This window comes from Lissotriton vulgaris, chromosome 6 (genome assembly GCF_964263255.1).
Source record: "Lissotriton vulgaris chromosome 6, aLisVul1.2, whole genome shotgun sequence".
Taxonomy (NCBI): domain Eukaryota; kingdom Metazoa; phylum Chordata; class Amphibia; order Caudata; family Salamandridae; genus Lissotriton; species Lissotriton vulgaris.
The window spans coordinates 11,923,715-11,946,651 of record NC_141694.1 but is presented as its reverse complement, the minus strand read 5'-3'; the positions used below and the strand labels follow the sequence as shown (position 1 = coordinate 11,946,651).

Genomic DNA, 22,937 nt, shown 5'->3' with positions numbered 1-22,937 from the left:
ACAGCGCAAGTCATACCTCTAAAAAAGAAACCCAATATCCCTATCACTCAGTTCCAAAACCTCAGGCCCATCTCTCTCCTGCCGCAATGTGCCAAGATAATAGAAAAAATAGTTAATAAACAGCTTATGGCTTTTTCAGAAAAAAGGAAACTATACTCCACCCCACCCAATCGGGTTTTAGACCTGGCTATTCCACAGAACCTGCTGTTCTGTATTCCACGGAGTGTATCCGTAGAATGGTGGACGAGGGAGAGACAGCAGCGCTGGTCATGCTAGACCTAAGCGCAGCTTTTGATACTGTGCTTCATTCCACGCTGCTGTCCCGACTCTCGGACACAGGAGTGAAAGATCATGCATTATCTTGGCTCGAGTCTTTTCTCACCAAAAGATCATTTCAGCTGCACTGCCCACCCTTTAAATCATCTTCTCGTGACGTGAGCCATGGGGTTCCACAGGGCTCCAGTTTGAGCCCTACCTTATTCAACATCTATATGGAACCCCTGGCCCACGTTGTGGAGGATTTTGGGGTGGGCATTGTCAGTTATGCCGACGACACCCAACTAATGTTTAAACTCACCCCAGACAGCGAGAAATATGCCACCTATTTCTCTGGTTGCATGGCTGCTGTAGCCACTTGGATGGACAACAATTGCCTCCGCTTAAATGGAGACAAGACAGAGGTGTTGGTGGTAGGGAACAAAACATCAATATGGTCCCAGGCATGGTGGCCTACGACCCTGGGTAAACTACCCTGCCCTGTAGAAAAGGTAAAAAATTTAGGGGTTATGATTGACTCGGATCTTTCGGGAAAATCCCAAGTCAGCAAAATAACAGGCAAGTGCTTTGGCACGTTAAAAACCCTGCGGAAAATCATTGATCTTATCCCTATTGGAGCCAGAAAAACCATTGTACACGCTCTAATAACACCTCATTTAGATTACGGAAACGTTCTCCTTTTAGGCCTTAACCAGAAGCATTTACACCAGCTACAATGCATTCAAAATGCTGCCGTTCGCATGGTGCTGGGTCTTCCCAGAAGAACATCTTCCAAAGCTGCCCTGTCCAAATTGCACTGGCTCCCTGTCAGGGAAAGAATCAGATTTAAAAGCCTTTGCTACGCCCATCGGATTGCCCACAATAAAGGACCTATCTACCTCAGAAATCTCTTAACCATCCATCGCCCGATCAGAGACCTAAGATCATCTGGTATGACACAATTCAAACTTCCCCGTATTTCCAGAGCAAAAATGGGGGGCAGATCCTTTCGCTACTTAGCAGTGAAACATTGGAATGCCCTCCCAGTGCATCTGCGAATGGAACCCTCGGAAACTCTATTCAGAGCTAAATTAAAAACTCACCTCTTCCCGCAATAAATTTATGTTATGATTCTTTTCCGACTCTTTTCCCTCTGATAGTTTTTTGTTAGCAGTAAGCACGGGGATACACAGTTTTGTGCAGCCATGCGCTTTATAAATGCCTTATTATTATTATTATTATTATTATTATTAAGAGATTGTTGGGAGGCCCAAGGATCTGGCCGTAGCCCTAAAATCCTTTAAGCGCTTGAGCGCTTAGTCCGCCTTGTCACCCAACAGGTGACGGCCATCAAAGGGCATGTCGAAAAGGCTGAATTAGACATCACCCGACAAACCAGACGTCCTCAACCAGGAGTAGCGCCTCAGGGTTGCCAATGTGGAAACCGTTCTGCCCAGAGAGTCGGCGGTATACAGCCCACACCTGATGATGAATTTAGCTGTGTCTCGACCCTCAGCAACTGCGCAGGTGAGCACGGCCCGGGCCTCCTCCGGGCACTGTGGCAGCACTTATTCAACCGTATCCCACACCGTATGGGTATAACGGCCCAAGAAGCATGCAGTATTCACTGACTGCAGTCCTATGCTGGAGGAAGAAAACATCTTCTTCCCAAGGTGGTCTAGCTTCATGGAGTCCCTATCTGTGGGAGCAGCAGGGAATGCGCCTCTAGAGGACGAGGCTTGGATCACCAAGCTCTCGGGGGTTAGGTGTTGGTAGAGAAAAAGTGGGTCACCTAGGGCCGGTTGGTGGCGTCGGCAATCATCCTGATTACAGGAGCCCAGGTGCTGGGCTTGGACCAAGTGCCCAAAAGGATGTTTGTGAGGGCTTCATTAAAGGCAGCATGGGCTCCAAAGATGCCGCTGCCGGCTGAAGCACCACTGTCAGGCGATTACTCCTGAATGCCACCATAGAAAGCTAGAGGCTCAAGCTGCCCTACGCAACACCACTGCATAGGAAGCTCCCTCCTCCATAGCCACGGTGGGGGGGAGAGCATGTCAGGATCTGGGGAGGTATCCAAACCACTGGCATCACCCAACTCCTCTGGCCAGTCCGGCTCCTCAAGTAGGTCAGCTAAATGGTCAATAGACCCCTCCTAGTCCTCCTCACCATCCTCTGGCAGCCACTCAGGGTGATAGGGAACGCCAGGGCTGAACAGCGGTACAAAAGTACCCTTCGGCGTCAGTACAGACGTCGGGCGACGTCGGTCCGGCACCGAGTCCAAGTCGGGGGTGAGGCCGGGGTCGACGCAGGTTGGGTGGTACAACCGGCGTCAGGGCGTTGTCACTGGAATTGGCACCGGGGAAGGAACTGTGAGGTCAACTGGCGCTGATCCTCAGGGGGCCTCTGGCGCCGGGGACGGAGCAACTGGCATCAAAGGCTCAGGGCCCCCAGTCCGTGGGGCCTGAAGGCGCGGTTGTGGAGTCGGGCTGCCCAAAAATGCTGTGACTCGGTTCGTAAAAAGCTTGAAGCTGAGCAGGAGACGCCCAGGAGCGGGCTCGGAAGACGGATATAGAGAGCGACGACGCTCCGGTGCTCCGGGTCCCACGTCGCATTGGCTGACGGATGGGGAGAAGGCGAAGAGTGCGATGCTTCTTCGCCTTCTTGTTGTGCTTCGACTTACACGATGAGTGCGAAGACTTCGAAGACTAATGGTGTGGCTCCACGACCGGTCCCGAGACCTTTCTCTCGACTGGGACCTCGAACGACATGGAACGGAGTGCCGGGCCTCCAAGAGCTTTTGAGACTGCTCCTGCAAAGACTTCAGATTCATGGTCCGGCAGTCGGAGCACGACATCGGGTCGTGGTCACGCTCCAGGCACCAGAGGCACATGAGGTGCGGTTCGGTGACTGATATCAGCTTGTGACAGGAGTCACAAGGCTTGAAGATGGCCCGACGATGGGACATCCCTCGTGCACCAGGAATCAAAGACTCTAAAAAGATGTCGACAAAAGTCAATAAAGTGTAGTCAAAAAATGTCTAAGGGGCACACTCTCTCCGGATCTGTGCTGACTGGCGTGGAAAAAGAATGAACTGATGTCAACACGCAGGTGCGGTGTCTAAGTAGATACTACGACGTCATTCCGGCGACCACAACGCTGACGACTGACGCAGAGTCAACCGACGCCACCTACCGACACGCAGGTGTATTGCTACGAAAAAATTCTCTGTATTCAGTCTGACGCCTGGGGGTAATTCTAAAGGTAAGGAATCTATAACTACAGTCTCTTTCAGATACAGGGAATTTGAAGCCTTTGTTACTTTCTTCTGAGCCGAGTCCCTCTTCTTAAAGAGCTGGTCATGTGACTGGGTTACGCATGCGTGTATACCGACCAAAACTGGAACAGTGCTGGAACAGTGCTGGTAAATTTCAGTTACTGGGCAGATACATGTGGGTAATACTTCAGGGGGTTGAACCGTACTCCACTAGACACTGAGTAGCGCCTTACTGTGTGTGCTTTTTTAGAATTTGTTTAGTCACGTGGAGAGCTCGGCTACTACAGACTTTACTTTTCAGCGCTGCTACATGACTTTAGGTAAGAGGGTATTACTGCTTTCTTGAGTATCGTTGTTGCCCAATAAGTCTACATCATTGTTTTACAGGCGATAAATTATAAAGCAATGTATCATAGATTTACTGATTCGCCCTTGCGGGGGGGGGGGGGTCACAACATATGACCTTTTATTCTGTTTGCAGGCCAGTGTCTTGTGAAACGTTTTTCACGATGCATTTATCACGTCCTTGGGGATCATCCGTTTGTTAAATTTAATGACATTAGGCTAGTAACTTATTGGTACTTGTGTTGCCGTAACTCTGATGAAGCTTAAATTTTATGCAATTCAAATGAATACTTCTTATGACATTTGATACCTCGCATTCACAATATTTTTTAGCTGATTGTTTCTTTTCCATTTCAGTGTCTTTACAGTGTACTTTGATCTAAATAATATAAGAACCCATTACATATTGTTGGGAAAATTGTCACAACTGTGGCTTGTCCACGGGGCACTGAGGCACAGTGGGAATCTTGAGGAAATATATTCATTTGAGCGTTAGTCTTCCGCGAAAGTTTTGAGGAATTTAAACCCATTGGTATATATTTTAGATTGTGGTATTTGGGACACAGTGTTTTGGACTGTATTGCCGTATAGGTCTGACACTGTGGTGTGTCTTGTCTTAGAATCTTTGGGTTGACTCACTGAAATCTCTTGGTTTTCGTCATCTTGCTATTTTTATCTATGCACATTTAAATAGTTAATTGACTACTTAGGGGCACTTCTAAGAACTTTACTTGTCTGGTTACTCTGCAAACAGCAGTCCTGGATGCTTGCATGTTGGCTTAATCTTTTTTACAATCTCTTTGATGGTTTAAAAAAAATTCAGCACACCTGTTTCCTTTCTTTTGTTCTGTGAATAACTCAGAACACTTTATCAACACCCTGATATTCTATTGTAAGTAACAACTGACTTTTTAAACTTATAGCCTTGAAAAAGTCGTCTTACGACGAAACACGTGTCAGCTGTCTTTTCCTCTGATTACAATGGATTTGAATATTTGGAAATTAAAAGCATTTTTAACTACAGACGTACTCGGTGTTTTCATATTTGAATTTGGTTACTACAGTTCGGTGCTCTACAAACATAAGCATTGGACCTGTCGAATCAACGGACCAAGATTTTTCAATTGTGTGGTGCTTTGGACATATTATCCACCTTCTGGAAAACATTACATCTGGTATCCTGACCCGGAAGCCAAAAAACAAAGGTCAGCGCGCTTGCGGGTTGCATTGTGGACAACAACCCCCTTTTGATCCGAAACATTTTGCTGAAACATCCCCCCTATTTGGGGACAAAAACCTGCCTGGTGATCTCGAGGACAACTTCATTGACGCTGTTGAGAATTCAAGACATTTCGTTGACGGATGTTTCACACAATATTTTTGAAAATATATTTGGATATGTGTATATCCTAACTAGAGAAACTATTCACCTGTGAGACAATGGTGTTCGGAAACTGAACCGCAAATGAATATGTGATCCAGCAAGAACCCAAGTCATAGGAATAATGACTTAGAGCGCCCTTTGTATCCACCCAAAGGCAGAAAAGCATAAATTCACGAGACTCACCTTTGCTGTAAATTCTGCCTGCTGTAGTGAACCTTGCAAGCTGCCTGACTGCCCCATGACGGTTGCCCTGTTCATTGTTCCCAACTCAGGGGGGTGAGGCAATGCTCATTACAAGCCTGTGCTTTCCTCTGGTGCCTTCTGAAAGGGACCAGGCATATCTCTTTGAGCATGTCTAGGTACAGATGCTAGTCCGACGCAAGGAAAATCCACAAAATCCTCTATGTCCTCTTGTCCCAACCTCCTGGCTTCTGGTTCATCAGGCTTCAGAGGTGGAGGCAAATAGAATGGCAGAGTTGGTAACCAAATCGCTCCTGTAAGATGCTAGTGCTAGACACATGGGTAGTTGGTGCAAACCTGATAGGTGTAACTTAGCCCTTAGGACAGAGCCCTTCAGTTCTCCCAGGAGAGGAGCGTATTGCTACTGATCAGTTATAATGACTATTGCCATGTAGCTTCGTGAGGATGACCTATGCAGTCAGACAACGCCACAAGTTCACCAACGTATCCTGAATGCCAAAGAACATGAACCGACCTTTGGATAATTGTACTTAATATACCTGAGTACTCAATGGATGGACCCTGATCCTGTGCTCACGAGATGACACGTCCCTGAATAGGCTCCGGAACTGAACGATGATGCTGATCAACCATAGAGAACACATTCAATGCAGCCAAACTCACCAAGGCTGCAACATCGGATCCCGTCTCTTCCTGAAGTCGAGGAGCGATGCATTTTCTATTTTCACTTTCCACCTAAAAGAAAAGAAAAGTGCACAACAAGTGAGAATCTAAGGGGCTATGGCAACATTTCCAGGCATAGAAGATCTGCTGATTAGTTACATAGAAATGGTGCAAATGCCACCGCTTTCACAGGTCCCAACACTTCCCTCTCCTCATCCACTGAGCCATGACCTGAAACCAAAGGGCACCTGCCCTCTGGGGTATAATAAGTCACTGTTGCTTGTAAATGGTTTGAGTAAGAGAAAACCCAAGCCCCAGCTTATACCCAATGATCAGCTGCAGGAAGGATTAGGCGCCTGATTTAGAGAAGGATGGTAGTTTAGAAAGTTCCAAAGACTCTGGAGTCCTCCCTGCACACCTGGTAGTCCTCCCTGGCACATCTGGTAGTCCAACTGTCCTGTTTATGCAGCTGGAGGAGTCTCGGGCTCTACCAAGATGGCGCTGTTAGACATGTTGGCAGCTATTCAATGTCAAGGGAGCTCCACCATCACTACGGTTGGCACAACCAACCCCATGTCAGGCTGTCTTGGGAAGTGTGGTGGACGTTAAAGGAAATGTATGTATAGTGCCCTTCCAGGTAGGATGCAACCCCAGCATCCCACCTGCACGGACAACCTTCTCACACCTTTAGGGATATTCCCAGGGCCCACGTCTGCTGGATATAATTTTCACCAGCAGTGAGGGACATTGTTGGATTCAGTAACTGGAACGCTTGAATGTATATTTCCTCATTAGGTCGTCCTGCCCCCCCCCCCCCCCCCCCCTGCCCCCATTCCCCCCTTACCTCCCCACAACACCTGACTTAGAATTAGACTGCACAGTTTAAGAGCACTTGGTTAAAGGATAGGCACAACCAGAGACCTGGAGAAACCCTGGAGGCACAGCCTGGTAAGAAGGAGAATCCTTTCCGAGGGACTCATCCAAGGAAACCTACTCACAAAAGCTAGAGTGACAGCCTACTTTGTTGTACATGGTAAGGTTCTGTGACAGCTACAGGGCTTCCAAACACATCTAAGGTGCCTTTGCTCTGGTCATATCAGCTTGAAGTCTCAGGGGCCAAGAATTCATTCGATAAGGGGATATTTTGAAATCCCAGGAGACTGTCCGCCGGGTGCCCTATGCGGCTTTACTGTCAGATAAGTCCACCATAAACACAGATACATGAGGCAAGGATGAGAAGCAACAAATTCTAAGTAAACGCTCGGAGTACGGCTGCCTCCAGACCCCACCAAGGATGGTTGTAAGGAAGAGAAGATGGAAACTGGAATCCGCAGAACAGGCCGGGGTTGAAACTGAGGGGGTGGTGAGGGATCCACTGGAGGAAGAGCCACAGATGGAAGCGGAAGTAGAGACATGAGTGTCAATGCTGAATACACAACACATTGCTATTATAGGTATACGGATCTTTTAGAGCATTCCATTAAGAGTTGTGGAAATAAAGGCTCATGTGAGGGGTGTGTAGCGAGGGGCAGAAGAAGAGGAAATGACCCAACCCACTGCTGGATGGGCGGCAACTGAGCAACCGTATGGTTGATCCCTAGTCAGGGGTATTTAGCGTAGAGTTTACCAGGGAGACTGAATCTAACTTTAACAGCCATGCATCTTATGCAAGGAGGGGAGGGGGGGGGGACGCAACAAGTCTGGAGGGACAATCCTCAGCAGACAGACACTGATTAGCAGGATATAATATTATTGCTGCAGTGGTGGCACTGTTGTGCAGCTTGCCTAAGAGAATTGGCTACATTGGAATCAGGGTCGTCCTCAAGCTCGGATTAACGAGACGCTATGCCAGCATTTGGCATTGCTCTAACTAAAGACTCATCACAAATTCTGAATCGTCTATGGAGGCCGAGCTGAGAGCAATGCCTTTACACAAACCGATGAGCAGCAGCAAGAGTTGGAGGCTGAACTGTGGAAAGAGGAACTGATCAAGGCTAGTCAGGAAATGTCAAGGGGTAAAAGGCTTCAGCCTCCCAGCCGACTTATACCACAGATTTTCAGGGCAACTTCCAGCAAAACTCTTAGAGGAGTATGTTGATGCCCAAGCCACATTGGAACTCCTGAGTACAATGAGGGAGGTCATCATCGTTGTGATTTAAATCCGGACAGAGACCCGCATGACCTTCGATATTACAGGCCATTGTCGATAATGAACACTGACATTCCTGAACCTTGGAAGACTCAGCCATGGAACACAGAGGAGCAGAGACGGTGCTGGTTCGTCCAGAGAGGTAGCACTCTCCTGAACCCTGAAAGACTCAGCCATGGAACGCAGGGGAGCAGAGACGGTGCTGGTTCATCCCGGGAGGTAGCACTCTCCTGAACCTTGAAAGACTCAGCCATGGAACAGAGGAGCGGAGACGGTGCTGGTTCATCCCGGGAGGTAGCACTCTCCTGAACCTTGAAAGACTCAGTCATGGAACAGAGGAGCGGAGACGGTGCTGGTTCATCCAGGGAGGTAACACTCTCCTGAACCTTGAAAGACTCAGTCATGGAACAGAGGAGCGGAGACGGTGCTGGTTCATCCAGAGAGGTAGCACTCTCCTGAACCTTGGAAGACTCAGTCATGGAACAGAGGAGCGGAGACGGTGCTGGTTCATCCAGGGGGGTAGCACTCTCCTGAACCTTGAAAGACTCAGCCATGGAATAGAGGAGCAGAGACTCTCATGCATGAAGACCAGTACGGTGTTATGTACCCCAAACTAGGCCTAAGTGGCAAACAACCTTTCACCAACATTTATCCTCCCTTGCTCTGCATAACGGTTCTAGCACTGACCTTTTACCCAGTTATGTGCTGAATAAATGTCGATCAGTTTCCTTGAAACTAGCCTCATTTATTATGCATGAGGATTCATACTCACAACATATCGATTGTGGTAGGAACCCAGAGGCTATCTTTATGGTATAAAAGAACCATACCTTCACTAGATAGACAGAGGAGATGCTTCCACGCTGACACAAGACACTGAGGTCCCAACCTGCAGTAGCTCCAGCATGCAGTGGTCCGGCATCCCTTTGGGTGTCCAACTCGAAACCAAAACGGGGTCCTTCATTCTCTCCCATCAGGTAATGAGGTTGGCTCTTTCCTGAGGGATTCTCAGCTTTATACTTACATACATGATAGGTACACTTAGGTAGGGTTTGCATCTTAGGAGTACGCTTGATTACTGTCATGTTTATATGCATGCATATATTCACTGTTTTAGCACCATGGTAGAATTCTACCTTTTATTTATTCTGTTGGTGCTTGTAATCTTTTACATTTGCTCTGTATGATGATTGTCACAGCAAACATGTTTTATACTAGAATGATGCTGGTTCAATAAATGCTTACTGAAAACGTCCCTAACGTTTATTCTGTGTATCTCTCTGAGACTAAGTGAGCACGGCTGACTGAGCGAAAAGTACTGTACTGTTTCCAAGATCCCTGAAGGATCAAGGGTGGTCATGTTCGTTGGTTGCCAGAAACAATTCGCTCCTTGGTAAGGTTAGGGAGCTTGTGGTGCCACCGTGAGCTAGCTGGTCTATAGGCTGACATATCTTGTATGGCCGTCCGGAATCAGTCTAGACACCAGTTCCTTAGTTAATGTTACCTACAAATGCGCTGATCCTATGTATTTTTAGGAATGACACAACATGGCGCCGCCAACAATGGTTTGGTTCTTATTTATCAGTCAAATCTGAGTAGCTCAGTCGTGCTTTTTTAGAGACCCTTTTTCACATTTAACTAGAGACGTCTGGAGTGGGAAGGGAAATCCGCTGCAGCTGAATTGGTATATCCTATGTATTATTTGTAGGTTTGTTCAAGCTTGAAGGATTATAGGTCCCCACATTGTGCAAAACCTTATCTCTTTGCCTTATAACTTTATCCACAATGTCTGTCCAAGATGGCGTTGCGAATGCTGTTAACATTACGGAAAACTGCGGACATGTAATCTGTAGATTACGGCCTCCCAGCAATGGGTGGAAATGTTTCCTTTGTAATTGAGGCACACGAGCCATTCAGGACAGGTATTCTATTCTTGGGTCAAATTCCCACCTGCAGATGCACGCACACATTTGTTTCATACTTACATTGAAGATGAGACTCCTGAAGAATACTCTCCATACTTGGACATAAAAGTCCTGTTAACTTACCAAGAACATAATAATTGGTTTTAAGGCGCCCTCCCCCACACAACAGAAAACAGTCTTAGTCCGCTCAGCAGAGATTGATACATTGCCAGCAGCAGATTTACACTTTACAAAGATATAGTAAAGCTATACAGAAACCTTACACAGTTTGTAATGTAAACAGTTACAATTCAACCTACGAGGGATACTTAAGCTGGTCAACCACAAATGACTACGACCACTATCAGCCTACAAACGCAGAAAGCGATTACATGAAGAATGCCCAATAAACGTGAGCAAATGTCGTTCTGGATTGCACCGAAAATACCACAGCTTGAAGCAGTATTTCCCCATATGGGCCCCGAAGGAAAAACACAGAATACTAAAAATCTGCGAGCCAATGGAGATAGCTCCCTTGATAGAGGACTGTACCACTTGGGGCACAGTTTTCGCTGTAGTTTATAACAGAACTCATGGTACCACCTCAATAGCAGCTATACCAGCCATACTGAAACAAATACAGAATGAGTGCGGGCAGAACCTGCCCTCGACTAGGGGATTAAACTGATAGGCAATTTTGCCCAGGTATTAACAATTATGTTAGGTAACATAAAAGGGGAGGCAGCAGCATTGGCTAAACAACTACGCCTGAGGGTAGTCACTACTGCACAACAGGAGCCAGAACTATTTAGGATTATCAAAGAAAACTATGCTTTGCTGGGTAAAGATAACTTGGGAGCTAGTTATGGGAAACCACAAATATCGAGCAATCCTGAAAAGGATAACCCAAAGTAAGCATCTGATTCTTCTAAAAAGAAACAGGATAACAAACAATCAAAAAATAATAAGCCGAATGCATCATGATCACAGGGCGGGTCACCTCAACAGGCACCCTCCGATAGAAAATACAATCTTAGAAACTGTGACAATATTAAAAAAAAACTGACAGGTATCAGGATACTGATACACATTCCTCTTGTTCCTTTCAGGGTTCATCAAAACACTCGGAGAGGGAAGGACGGTCAGAACACAGATCAGAAGAGCGAGTCAAGTCAAGAGACGCACATCGCACATCAGACTACATTATCAAACAGGAAGATAAACCCAAAAGTAAACCTCAATTTACAAAGAAGAAGGTAGCTGGCCTTAAAATAAGAAATGCCCAGGCTACTGAAGACTCTACCACTGAACGGGGAATGGGCTCTGATGATTCTAGGCAGCGCAGCAGAAGTAACAATAGCTCGCCAGAACCTGATGGAATTTCTGGTGACGGCAGCATTGAATGAACATATCACGGTGGAGACACTGGATTCAAGGATAAGAGTCCCAAAGCATTTATACAAAATTACACTCCAAATGGAGGGTATATACCCAGAAAAGTGAAAGGTCTTTTTTGGAAGTACCTGACATATGGATACGATTTCCTTTTGGCTGAAAAAGATTTGCCGCCTGCGTTGTTATGGAGTGCCCAAAGGGGGACAATGTAATTTTACTGGCTTCCTCTGACCTCGTTCCAAAGCCACTTAAACATTCTTACTTGCAGGAGTGGGGGTTAACGCTAGCTCCCACACTTTACCGCAATCATGTAGGGTGGGATGCTGAGTCATCTCACCATGAAATTCCATTAAAATCTACTCCAACCTCCAAAGACTCTGAAAAGTTTACAATACATTTTAGGATTCATGCAATTTGGCTGAACATACATTTTGGATTATGCAGAAAGGGTTAAACCTTTCTACAACCTAATCAGTCCAACATTAGGCACAGGAACACACAGAAATTCTCTGTTCCGTAAAAGCTGATATGATAGCTTCCAAACACTTACACACACGTGTAAACACCACTAATTTCATGATCCGTGTAGTCGCGGGTCAATCAGGGTACACTTAACTCACCGTCAATGAAGGCGAAATGGTAAACATAGCATACAAATAACATTTGTACAAAAACACTGAAATGCGTTTTGCTTCCAGAGGAAAAATACTGACAGGAGTAGAAACTGCTGCAGTGAAAGAAAGAGCACTAGCACAGGGGAAACACAAAATTGTCGTGACTCCAGTACCAACATTAGAGGCTGTTACCGAAGCAAGCTCTCTTAACGCAAAAGCACTGCATCCGTGATGGATACATCAGCCTAATTCTATCACTGCAACAGATGTAGACTACAAATTTGATTATTGTAGTGCTAACAAGACTATCCTCTCCTGACCTAAATAATGCCTCTACATCAGTATGATTACATCATTTACACTGACCGATCTGCCCAGCCTGCTGTAGGAAGTAAACAGCAATACAGCGCAGCATGTGCGGTTGTGAAAGGATGTATGCGGGACGGCAAATTCCGTCCTAGCAATACACTCTCTAGGAGATTGCACGGCACAGCTGGAGGAACTAAAAGCCCTGTACTGGCACTAAAAAATATGGATCAGGAATCCCCCACACTTATTGTGTGTGATTCATTTTATGGTGTCCAATCATACAATGAATATCTTCACTATTGGTGCAAGAATGGGTTTAGAGATTCCAAAGGTGCCCAATAAAGCACAAGTTACTTTGGGAACAGGTGGCAGAGCTTAAAAATGCCGCCACGGGCTCATGTAATTAACACATTGAGTCATCAGCGTGTTGGCTTGCACGTTGAAGGGAATTCATAAGCTGATGAAGCCACCAAGGCAACAGTGCAAACTGCTGCTGTTGCTGCAAGCACTTATTCTAGCATGAGGACAGATCGACAGAAAATGATAGCTGTGAACGCTCATGCACAGCTAAGCCTTGCCCAATGGTTTTCCACTCAAGTACTTCTACAAGTTAGATGCGCAAAATATTCTGTATGCTTAAATTCCAGAAGTGGGGGATAGAGTAATACCAAACATGGATCGCAGATTAGAATTAAAGTCTAGCTGTACACGAGGGTCTGGGTTGAGCACATGCCGGAATCGCTGCAACTATTTCACTACTGAAGCAGCGTTATTGGTGGCCAGGTCTTACTAACAGACCAAGGGTTATGTCCTTAAGTGCGACATCTGTCAGCAGATGAAAGGTTCTACGGTAGCAAGTCTACAACAAACTCCATTAATGATATCTGATGGACCTCTCGCATGTGTCTATTTGGACCACTGAGGCCCCATACAAGCTGACGGGGCTTACAAGTAGATCTTGGTGGAAGTGGATTCATGCTCTAGATTCCTGTGGGTTTGGCCTCAGAGCTCAGCTGATGTCGGAACTGTTATTAAGGATTTTCGAGTCTTCATAGGACATATGCAATTGGCACATTACATTCCGACCGTGACCCTACGTTTAGCTCATGGGCTTACAAAGATGCCATGGGAAGCTTGGATGTAGCATTGCGGTACATCTCTCTGTACCATCCTGAAGGAAATTCATTTATGGAGAGGAAGATCCGTGACTTAAAGCAATCCTTAACAGCTAGGGTATTAGGCTCGGGTGACAGTTGTGGCAGTCACCTATATGGGGTCAGAGGGCACTAAATAGCATGCCAAGAAGTTCCCAGGGGAGGCCGTACTCCATAGGAAGTCTTGTTTGGGATAAGAATGAGGGTACCTGACCTCGACTGTGGCAGCACAGTGTTGGATGGAAAGCCATTTGACATCAGTAATCCTTTGGCTGTTTTACAGGAACTCAATGAATTCTGGGCATTACACAGCAACGTCCAAGTAAAATGCACCACCAATGGAGAAGTGAAAGTTATTCCGGCAAGACCTGCCTGGGGACCGAAGATTGGGGACCAGTTCAGAGAAAAGATTGTGGACAAAAAAGAATTTGGGCCATCTTACAGAGCGCCTGTTCCTGTCCTGGCTGTCGAAGGAACAAGAACAATACTTTTTCTGCCCCTTACCAGCTGCAAAGAAAATAGATTTGTCTCAATTGATCTGATCAAACTGAACTATGTGGCCGATACTCAACAGTAGGCTGCGTGGGCTCCTGGGTAGCCACGGATCTCTGCTCGCTATTACACAAGAAATTCAGATGGAATGGTTAATTAGGTTTGAAGATTCTAGTCCATGAAGTGAGGGCATTACCATCAATGGAATGCAACTTGTACCTGTTGAAATTGAACAACATCAAACTACAAATCTATGTAAATATGTCTCAAACAGAGGTATCTGCCAGCTCCACAAAACCTGCTGAGCTACCAAAGATAGTTCGAACTGCATCTGGCTACTTCATAGATTTTGACAATTTCTCATTGGATCCAAGCGAACCAGAGTTATGCCGAAACCTGTTTCTCAAAAACAACGAACCTTTGGCTGAAAAAGACTTACTTTGTTTTTACTGGCTACAGCTCTGGATTACTATTGGTCTAGTGTTCCTAGTCCTTTGGATTGGTATAGTGGCTGTCTTTTTCTTACTCCTGAATGGACATTATCTCCCAGAACGCTCTGCAGTACAACTTGTAAACTTGGTCCTGAAACGGCTTGCATCATCACATGTGAACAGAGGGACGTGTCCTTAGTGAACATTACAGCTGCCATGTTGTGTAGTTTCTAAAAATACATAGGATCTGCACGTTTGTAGGTAACATAAACTAAGGGATTGGCAAGTTCAGGGAACTGAGGCCTTATTTAGACATTGAACAAAAAGAGGTACGCAGTTCCTCAACGTGTACATGTAAGACCTACTGAGTGCAGGTCGGCGTGCAATTTGTGCCCCAGGCACCCAAGAGGGGGGGAAATCCTCCTTTCGGAACTAGGGTCCTCAAACACCCAGGAAGCTAGGTGTCATGCTTCATCATATGGTCCTGCTCCTCGTCGGGTCGGCGCTACAATACCCGACGGGCACCCGTAAAGGGGCTCTTTGCCAGAGATCTTTTGTTCCTGCCGTATGGGTGCTGTGGGTGTGAGGGGCCTAGTGTATGTGTAGATGTTCTGATTTGTGAAATTAAAACAAGTAGTGAATCTTTATAGCAACTTTATTCTAGGGGGAACTACTTTGCATAACTGCAGGTATTGATTTAGGCTCATTTACATATTCATACTCACAACATATCGATTATGGTAGGAACCCTGCGGCTATCTTTATGGTATAAAAGAACCATACCTTCACTAGATAGACAGAGGAGACGCTTTGATGCTGACACAAGACACTGAAATCCCGTCCTGCCGAAGCAACAACACACAGGGTGTCCAACTCGAAACCAAGACAGGGTCCTTCATTCTTTCCCATTAGGTAATGGGGTTGGCTCTTTCCTGGGGGATTCTTGGCTTTACACCTACATACATGCTAGGTACACTTAGATAGGGTTTGCACCTTAGGAGTACGCTTGATTACTGCCATGTTTCTATATGCATGCATATTTTCAATGTTTTAGCACCATGGTAGAATTCTACCTTCAATTTACTCGGTTGGTGCTTGCAATCTTTTACATTTGCTCTGTCTGATGATTGTCACAGCAAACATGTTTTATACTAGAACGACGCTTGTTCAATAAATGCTTACTCTGCTTATTCTGTGTATCTGTCTGGGACTAAGTGAGCATGATTGACAGAGAGAAAAGTACTGTACTGTTTCCACGATGCCAGAAGGATCAAGAGTTGTCATGTTCAAAGGTTGCTAGAAACTAGTCGCTCCTTGGTAACGTTAGGGGGCTTATGGTGGCCCTGTGAGCAAGCTGCTCTATAGGCTGACATATCCTGTGCGGGTGTCTGGAATCAGTCTAGACGCCAATCCTTTAATTTAAGTAAGGTACACACGTGCAGATCCAATGTATTTTTAGGAACTACACGACAGCGGGTTCATCCAGGTAGGTAGCACTCGCCTGAACCATAGAAGACTCAGCCATGTGGTACAGCCCTGGAAACAGAGGCGCAGAGATACTCATGCATGAAGACCAGTGTGAGTTCATCCCGGGAGGTAGCACTCTCCTGAACCTTGAACGACTCAGCCATGGAACAGAGGAGCGGAGACGGTGCTGGTTCATCCCGGGAGATAGCACTCTCCTGAACCTTGAACGACTCAGCCATGGAACAGAGGAGCGGAGACGGTGCTGGTTAATCCAGGGAGCTAGCACTCTCCTGAACCTTGAACGACTCAGCCATGGAACAGAGGAGCGGAGACGGTGCTGGTTCATCCAGGGAGCTAGCACTCTCCTGAACCTTGGAAGTCTCAGCCAGGTGTTACAGCCATGGAACACAGAGGAGCAGAGACCCTCATGCATAAAGACCAGTGGGAGTTCATCCTTGGAGGTAGCACTCTGCTGAACTTTGGAAGACTCCGCCGTGTGGTACAGCCATGGAACACAGTGGAGCAGAGACACTAAAGCATAAACACCAGCGGAAGTTCATCCCCGGGCGGAGCACTATCCTGAACCTGTGGTACACACCCTGCACACAGCGGACCAGGATTATGCTCTGGCTGCATTCGATACAAAACAAGACTTTGATACATTGGACTGGCATCATGTCAGTCCTTGGGGCATGGGGATTGGCTACAAGTTTCTGGGCTGGAGCAGGCTATTGGACACCGCACGCAGGGCGTTGGTGTACGATGGCTGGGAGGTTGATCATGACACCAAACTAGGTTGCCCGTTGTCTTCCTTGCAGCTCCTCCTTGCTGTTGAGCAACTAGGCATACGACTGAAGATGGAATTGCAGGAATGGGGAATTACTGTGGGTTCTACTACACACATAGTGGTGCTGTACATTGATGCTACACTTAACTACCTGAACCAAGATCAGGACCACTGCCTGGGGCCAGTCGTAGCTGCTTCAGGAGATAAACCATTTTGGTTCAGTGTCAAGATTGCATGGTACGTGGGAGAAATCCAGACTATTCTCCTCAAGGAGTTTGACCCAGGGGACTTCAGAGGTCAGACTGGATTTGGGCCTACAAAGGGGGGCAAACAGATTCTGATACTTGGCAATGTAGGTGGTTTTTACTCCAGAGGGAAAGTCAGTGAAGGACTGAAGCATACGGTACAATCCTGGAATCTCTTGCCACTTTCAATTACGGGCAAGACTGCCAAAGTCAAAATGGTATTTCTCCATCCTCTACATTTTTATATGTATTGCAAACTTATATGTGCCCTAAATGAGCGTTTGGTTGCCCGTGGATACCCAGCACGAATGGTTAGACGAGCCTGTAAACGGGCCTGGTATAACCCCCGTGAGAACCGACTCTTACCACCTTATGGAATTTACCTCCTTTTAGTCTGTCGCAATTAGCAGCGCTTGGCTAATACATCTAATATTCTGCTGCCCCCTAGCTACTCCACACTAACCAGTGCCCAAATACAGACATCTACATCTCTGTTGTAAAAATTTTTTTATTGACAATATAAATGTGTACCTTTGACTCGTTTACACTCCCATGTCAGAGAAGTGCACGAGTCAGTTTTCCTTATTAGCAAATGATACACGTCAGTATATAAGTGAGTGGCTCGTCTACACTCTCATGTTCGAGTAGTGCACGAGTATTACTTTGGAGTTTTATCATAAGCCTGGCACATGTGTTAGATATCTGATCAACATAATACCAAATAATAAGTAAACTGTTAATGGTGTCACACTGATGGCTCGTGTACAACCTCCTGTGTGAGAGTTGCTCGAGCGGATTACTTGTGGTCCCGTGATATTTTTGGTAATCACTATTATTCCCATTGATATGGATATTAGTTCAAGAGGTATTACATTTACCTTCTAACTATTTGTGCCCCCAATTCGTAATAAGTTCCGCCCATTAACCATTCTATGCTTTTTTCAATGAGGTGGTAAAGCATCGGCCCCGCCTTTAAACTTCGCGGAGTGGCCTCGTAGTTTCTGAGCAACTAGTTTTGCTCAGTGACTCTTCTATGTCTTTCCAAGGTTGGTAGAGTGGTGGCCCCGCCTCCAACTTCGCGTAGCAGCCTGACTCAGTCTCACCCGGTAACTTTTTTCATGTCTTTTAAAAGGTGGTGAGTCAGTATCCCCGCCCCCAATTTCACGTAGTTGGTTCACGGAGCTGACAACAGACGAGCTGCCAGCAAAGTGTAAGTGGCCCATAACCCCTGTCTCGGCATTCAGGTGTGAATCAGCCTTTGCATTCTCATTAGTTAATTTACGCGTCCCTAACAAAGCCGTTTTTCCAATTCAGGATTCGGTCATTTTGACAGTTTTGTCAACAACAGACCCAACGCTTGAGTTATCCACGGCTATTTCGCGTGTTATCAGTTGACACTGACGAACCCTCGACTAAACTATAAGTGGCATCGAACCCCCTCTCTGGTATGTACATGCTACTTAGCTCTTCCAAAAAATTTTACGGTTAAATATTTCTGTAAATTTTACCCTTTTTAGATAACCGGAATGTATGTGAAAAATGAGCCTCTGCATTCATACCAGTGATTTCACGCGTCCCTAACAGAGTCGTTTCTCCTATCTAGGATTTTGTCATATTGACGGCTTTGTAAACTCCAGTGCTAGAATTGAGTGCTTGATCTAATCGCCGCTACAGTCCGCTATACACGGAAATGGCTATTTCACGTGTGGTTCTTTGACAGTGAAGAACCTCCAAAAATTTGTAAGTGGCCTCCCCCCTTTTTTCTTGAGTGTATGTGTTAATCAGCCCTAGTTTAGTAAGTCCACTTTCTTCTAAATTACCGCTTTTCCTTCATGTAGGATTCGGGTACTGTGGCACACTTTTTTAACTACAGGTCCAGTGCGTGACCCGAGGGTCTGACATATTTGCAGCTGAAGTTCTCTAAACAACTTAGAGGTATGCCATCTAATTTTGGTGCTCATTAGTTGTAATTAATTGTGAGGCATGTCACCGATATGCTTTTATCAACCCCAAATTTAAAGTGATCCGTCACGTTGTCATTCTTCACGGCGCTTTAAGTTCCAAGCCATACAGCGCCCCTCACCTGTGTATCAAGTGTAAATGATATCTTTCTAGCTGTAAATGTAGCCTGACCTAACTGATCTTTCTTGAGGGACAGAACAGTCCGCCCCATATTGGTTAATTTCCCCCTCTGTTTTATTGAATACTGATGAGTTTGACTTTCACCACTGGTTTGGTCTTACTCACATTCCATGTTCTGAGGCCTGGTCTTGGCCCAGACCCCATGGTATATTGTACTTCATGATTATATTGGTGATGATGTCCAGTAAGATGACGAATTTAATATACATTATTCTGATTCCTGTTTTTAAATTTCACAGAAAGAACTGCCCCCGTTATCCCTCCCTTTTCCTACACACGTCCTGATGAAAACCCTGTATAAGGATTTAACGTAGCCTACGGCTAGGGGTCGAAACGTCGACGGCCTTTTCTACTCAGACCTCCGGCACATGCCCCTGATTAATTGCAATTGTGTATGTGTCCGTTGAATGTCCACATTATAACGGCTTTCTAGTGGATGCCCAAAAATTTGGGTTTTTGTATTAGATTTGTTTTGACTTTGAATTGCAAACTGTTACAATTTATAAACCTTTTTGATTGTGTGTACTCCGTTTTGATTTGACACTGCCCTGAGCACTTCCTCCCCATCCCTTTCCTTTCCTTCCCCCTTTTGGGGCTATTAATGAGATATGTATTTTTCTATATTGACTATAATTCGGTATTGCAAAATAAAGGACAATACTCGTCATTAATTTGATTTATATCCCTTGATTAATGGTTGTGTTATTCAATGTTAGTGTGTGTTGCACATAACACGTTCTCCTTGTGGGGACCCCTTTCTACACATACCACTTAGCGCCCAGGTCCCCGCGACTGCATGGGTAAAACCCCCCTTTTGTAACGTCCTTCATACACATGACTTGGTATTAAAGGGTGATAGCAAACTACGGGGACAGGATCACAACCAGACATTGCCCTGTAGGAGGCACCATACCCGAGGCCTTCATTAAGCATTGTATTCTGAAAATCATCTTTAAACCAAAAAAGTCAGGACACTCCTTGGGAAGGTATAGTCAAAAGGCAGGATTGTCATTCATTGGCTGCGTCCCTGTGATGCAACTGAAAAGGCACGAGAAGGGACCTGGGAGAGGTGGCCCTTGTGGAAGAATCTCACATTAGAGCCACCAGGAGAGAGGATAGAGTCAGGAAGATCTGACCACCTGGACTGAAATGATCCAAGACCACCAAAAGCTAGTTCTTCACAGATTATAGAGAACTGATGATGAAGACCAATGAAGTGAAAGAAATGGAGCCAAGGAAGTGTGTCATGACACCATCAGGGAATTTGTGGTGCGTACACAGGCTTGGTGGTGGGTTACACTGTGAAATGTTTTGGGAATAATGGAAGTGACTAAAAGGCACTCTCGCCTCCTCTACTTTATTATGTAATAGGACTACAAGTCTTGACCGTGTTGGTGAACTTGCAACTTTTTTGAAAATGATGAAGTTAAAAAAAGCTCTGCTTATGCCCCATATTGTCAGCTATTGTAAGGAGTAGTTTCTTACCTGTAACTCCAGTTCTGTAGTAGGGGTATCTGTGTTATAGTCATAATCTAGTGAATAGTCCCGCTCATGTGCGGGGACCCCGGAGCAATCAAAAATAATCTCTTAATCTAACTTTTGTGCAGTCCTGCATAGACACTTAAGAGAGAATTTAAAGAAAAATAATGCTGCCTATACCTGCCAGGCTACACTGTCCAGTACTTCAACTAGATATTCCACCAATACCATATTGAGCACAGCCAGGGAAGGCTTGCCGGGCCGCCACTGGCCCGCGGGCCGTACTATGAGTACCCCTGATCTAGTGAATAGTCCCGCTCATGTGCGGGGACCCCGGAGCAATCAAAAATAATCTCTTAAGCTGTCTTTTGTGCAGTGCTGCATAGACACTTAAGAGAGAATTTAAAGACAAATAATGCAGGCTACAATGTCCAGTACTTCAACTAGATATTCCACCAATACCATCTTCAGCACAGCCTGCCAAGTTTCTTTCATAGAGAAACTTCCCCTTTTACCAAGAAAGCCTCTGGAATGATAGAGAGGAAGGGGTGAACAGACAAGCCCCATAGGCTGCCATTATGTGGCTCAAAAAGGGATACCGTGCCTTTAAGAAAACTTTCTAGAACTCTCAGTATCCCAGAATGCACAGCACGTCCCCTCCACTTTCAGTTCTTTATGGAGGCGTATAAAGCTAGACCTGTAGCATTCAGTACATGAACATCTTTCTCCACCTGGGAGGAGGGTGGGCGCTTATGACCATAACAGAGATACCCCTACTACAGAACTGGAGTTACAGGTAAGAAACTACTCCTTCTGTAGTGGGCATCTCTGTGTATAGTCATAATCTAGTAAATAGAATGGCAAGCCCATCCCCACACCAAAGCGGCGGTGGAGAGAAGAAGAATAACACTACTACTGTGCGAACAGATTTTGCAGCAAAGCCTGCCCAACCTGAGCATCTGCCCTGGCATCAGAGTCCAGACAGTAATGCTTAGCAAAGGTATGGACCGACTTCCAAGTGGCAGCCCTGCAGATCTCTGCAATGGGAACATTACGGAGCAAAGCTGTCGTAGCCGCTTTGCCCCTGGTGGAATGAGCCTTAGGCTTACCCCCTAAGGTTTTGTTAGCCTTTTGGTAACATAACTGGATACAGGACACAATCCACCTAGAGATGGACTGTTTAGAGGTAGCAAGACCAGTCCGGACTGACCCATAGTTGATAAACAATTGGTCTGACCTACGAATATCCTTGGTTTTATCCAAATAGAATTTCAACACCCTTCGGACATCCAGGGAATGAAGAGCTCTTTCCGCTGGAGTGAAAGGATTCTGAAAAAACGTAGGCAAAGTTATAGTCTGGTTAACATGGAAATCAGAAATAACCTTCGGAAGAAATCTAGGGTGAGTACGCATCACAACCTTAGCAGCATGAAATACAGTATAAGGTTCCTAGAAACACAATGCCTGAATTTCACTCACCCTGCGGGCCGATGTAATGGCCACGAGGAACGCCGCCTTCCAGCACAGGTGCTGTAGCGAAGCCTTATGAATTGGTTCAAAAGGTTCCTTCATCAGTCTGGACAGCACCACATTCAGTTCCCACGAAGGCGAAGGAAGCCGAACAGGAGGAAACACTTTCTTCAAGCCTTCCAAAAAATCCTTTATCACAGGAATCTGGAAAAAGGAAGTCTGTGAAGGGCATTTTCTGTAGGCAGCCAGCGCAGCGAGATGAACCTTAATGGAATGAAAATTAAGGCCAGACTGCGCCAAATGCAAAAGGTATGGAAGGATGACATCTTCCTTACATGTCGTCGGATCTTAGTTCTTGGACTTGCACCAGATGCAGAATCTCTTCCACTTGTAAGCATAAGAAGTTCTAGTGGAAGGTCGCTTAGCCTCTTTAAGTATGTCCATACAATCTTCTGGGAGATTCAAATGGCCATATTGCACTACCTCAGGAGCCATGCCGCCAAACTCAAAGACGAGAGGTTGGGGTGCACGATCTGCCCCCCGAACTTTGTGAGAAGGTCCGGCCAGGCCAGCACGGCAGCCGTATGTGAGGAAGGAGAGACCGGTGAAGCAGGTCCGTGAACCACCACCGTCTGGGCCATTCCGGTGCAATCAGGATCATCCGCGCCCTGGACTGGGACAGCTTGATGAGCACAGCCGGAATCAGGGGGATGGGTAGAAAAGCGTACAGAAAGCTGTTTGACCAGTTGATCCATAACGCATTCCCCAGAGTCCCCT

The 22,937-nt window shown here is 46.0% G+C and overlaps 1 protein-coding gene across 1 annotated transcript in view; it reads right to left on the bottom strand.

The window, feature by feature from the left end:
- Positions 1-22,937, bottom strand: part of LOC147706698 (phosphofurin acidic cluster sorting protein 2-like) — an 825,692-nt gene that overhangs the window by 195,692 nt on the left and 607,063 nt on the right. Inside the window, exon 11 of the mRNA XM_086925834.1 lies at positions 6,123-6,194. Within this exon, the coding sequence (XP_086781960.1) occupies positions 6,123-6,194 (72 nt within the window). The remainder of the gene's footprint in view (positions 1-6,122; positions 6,195-22,937) is intronic.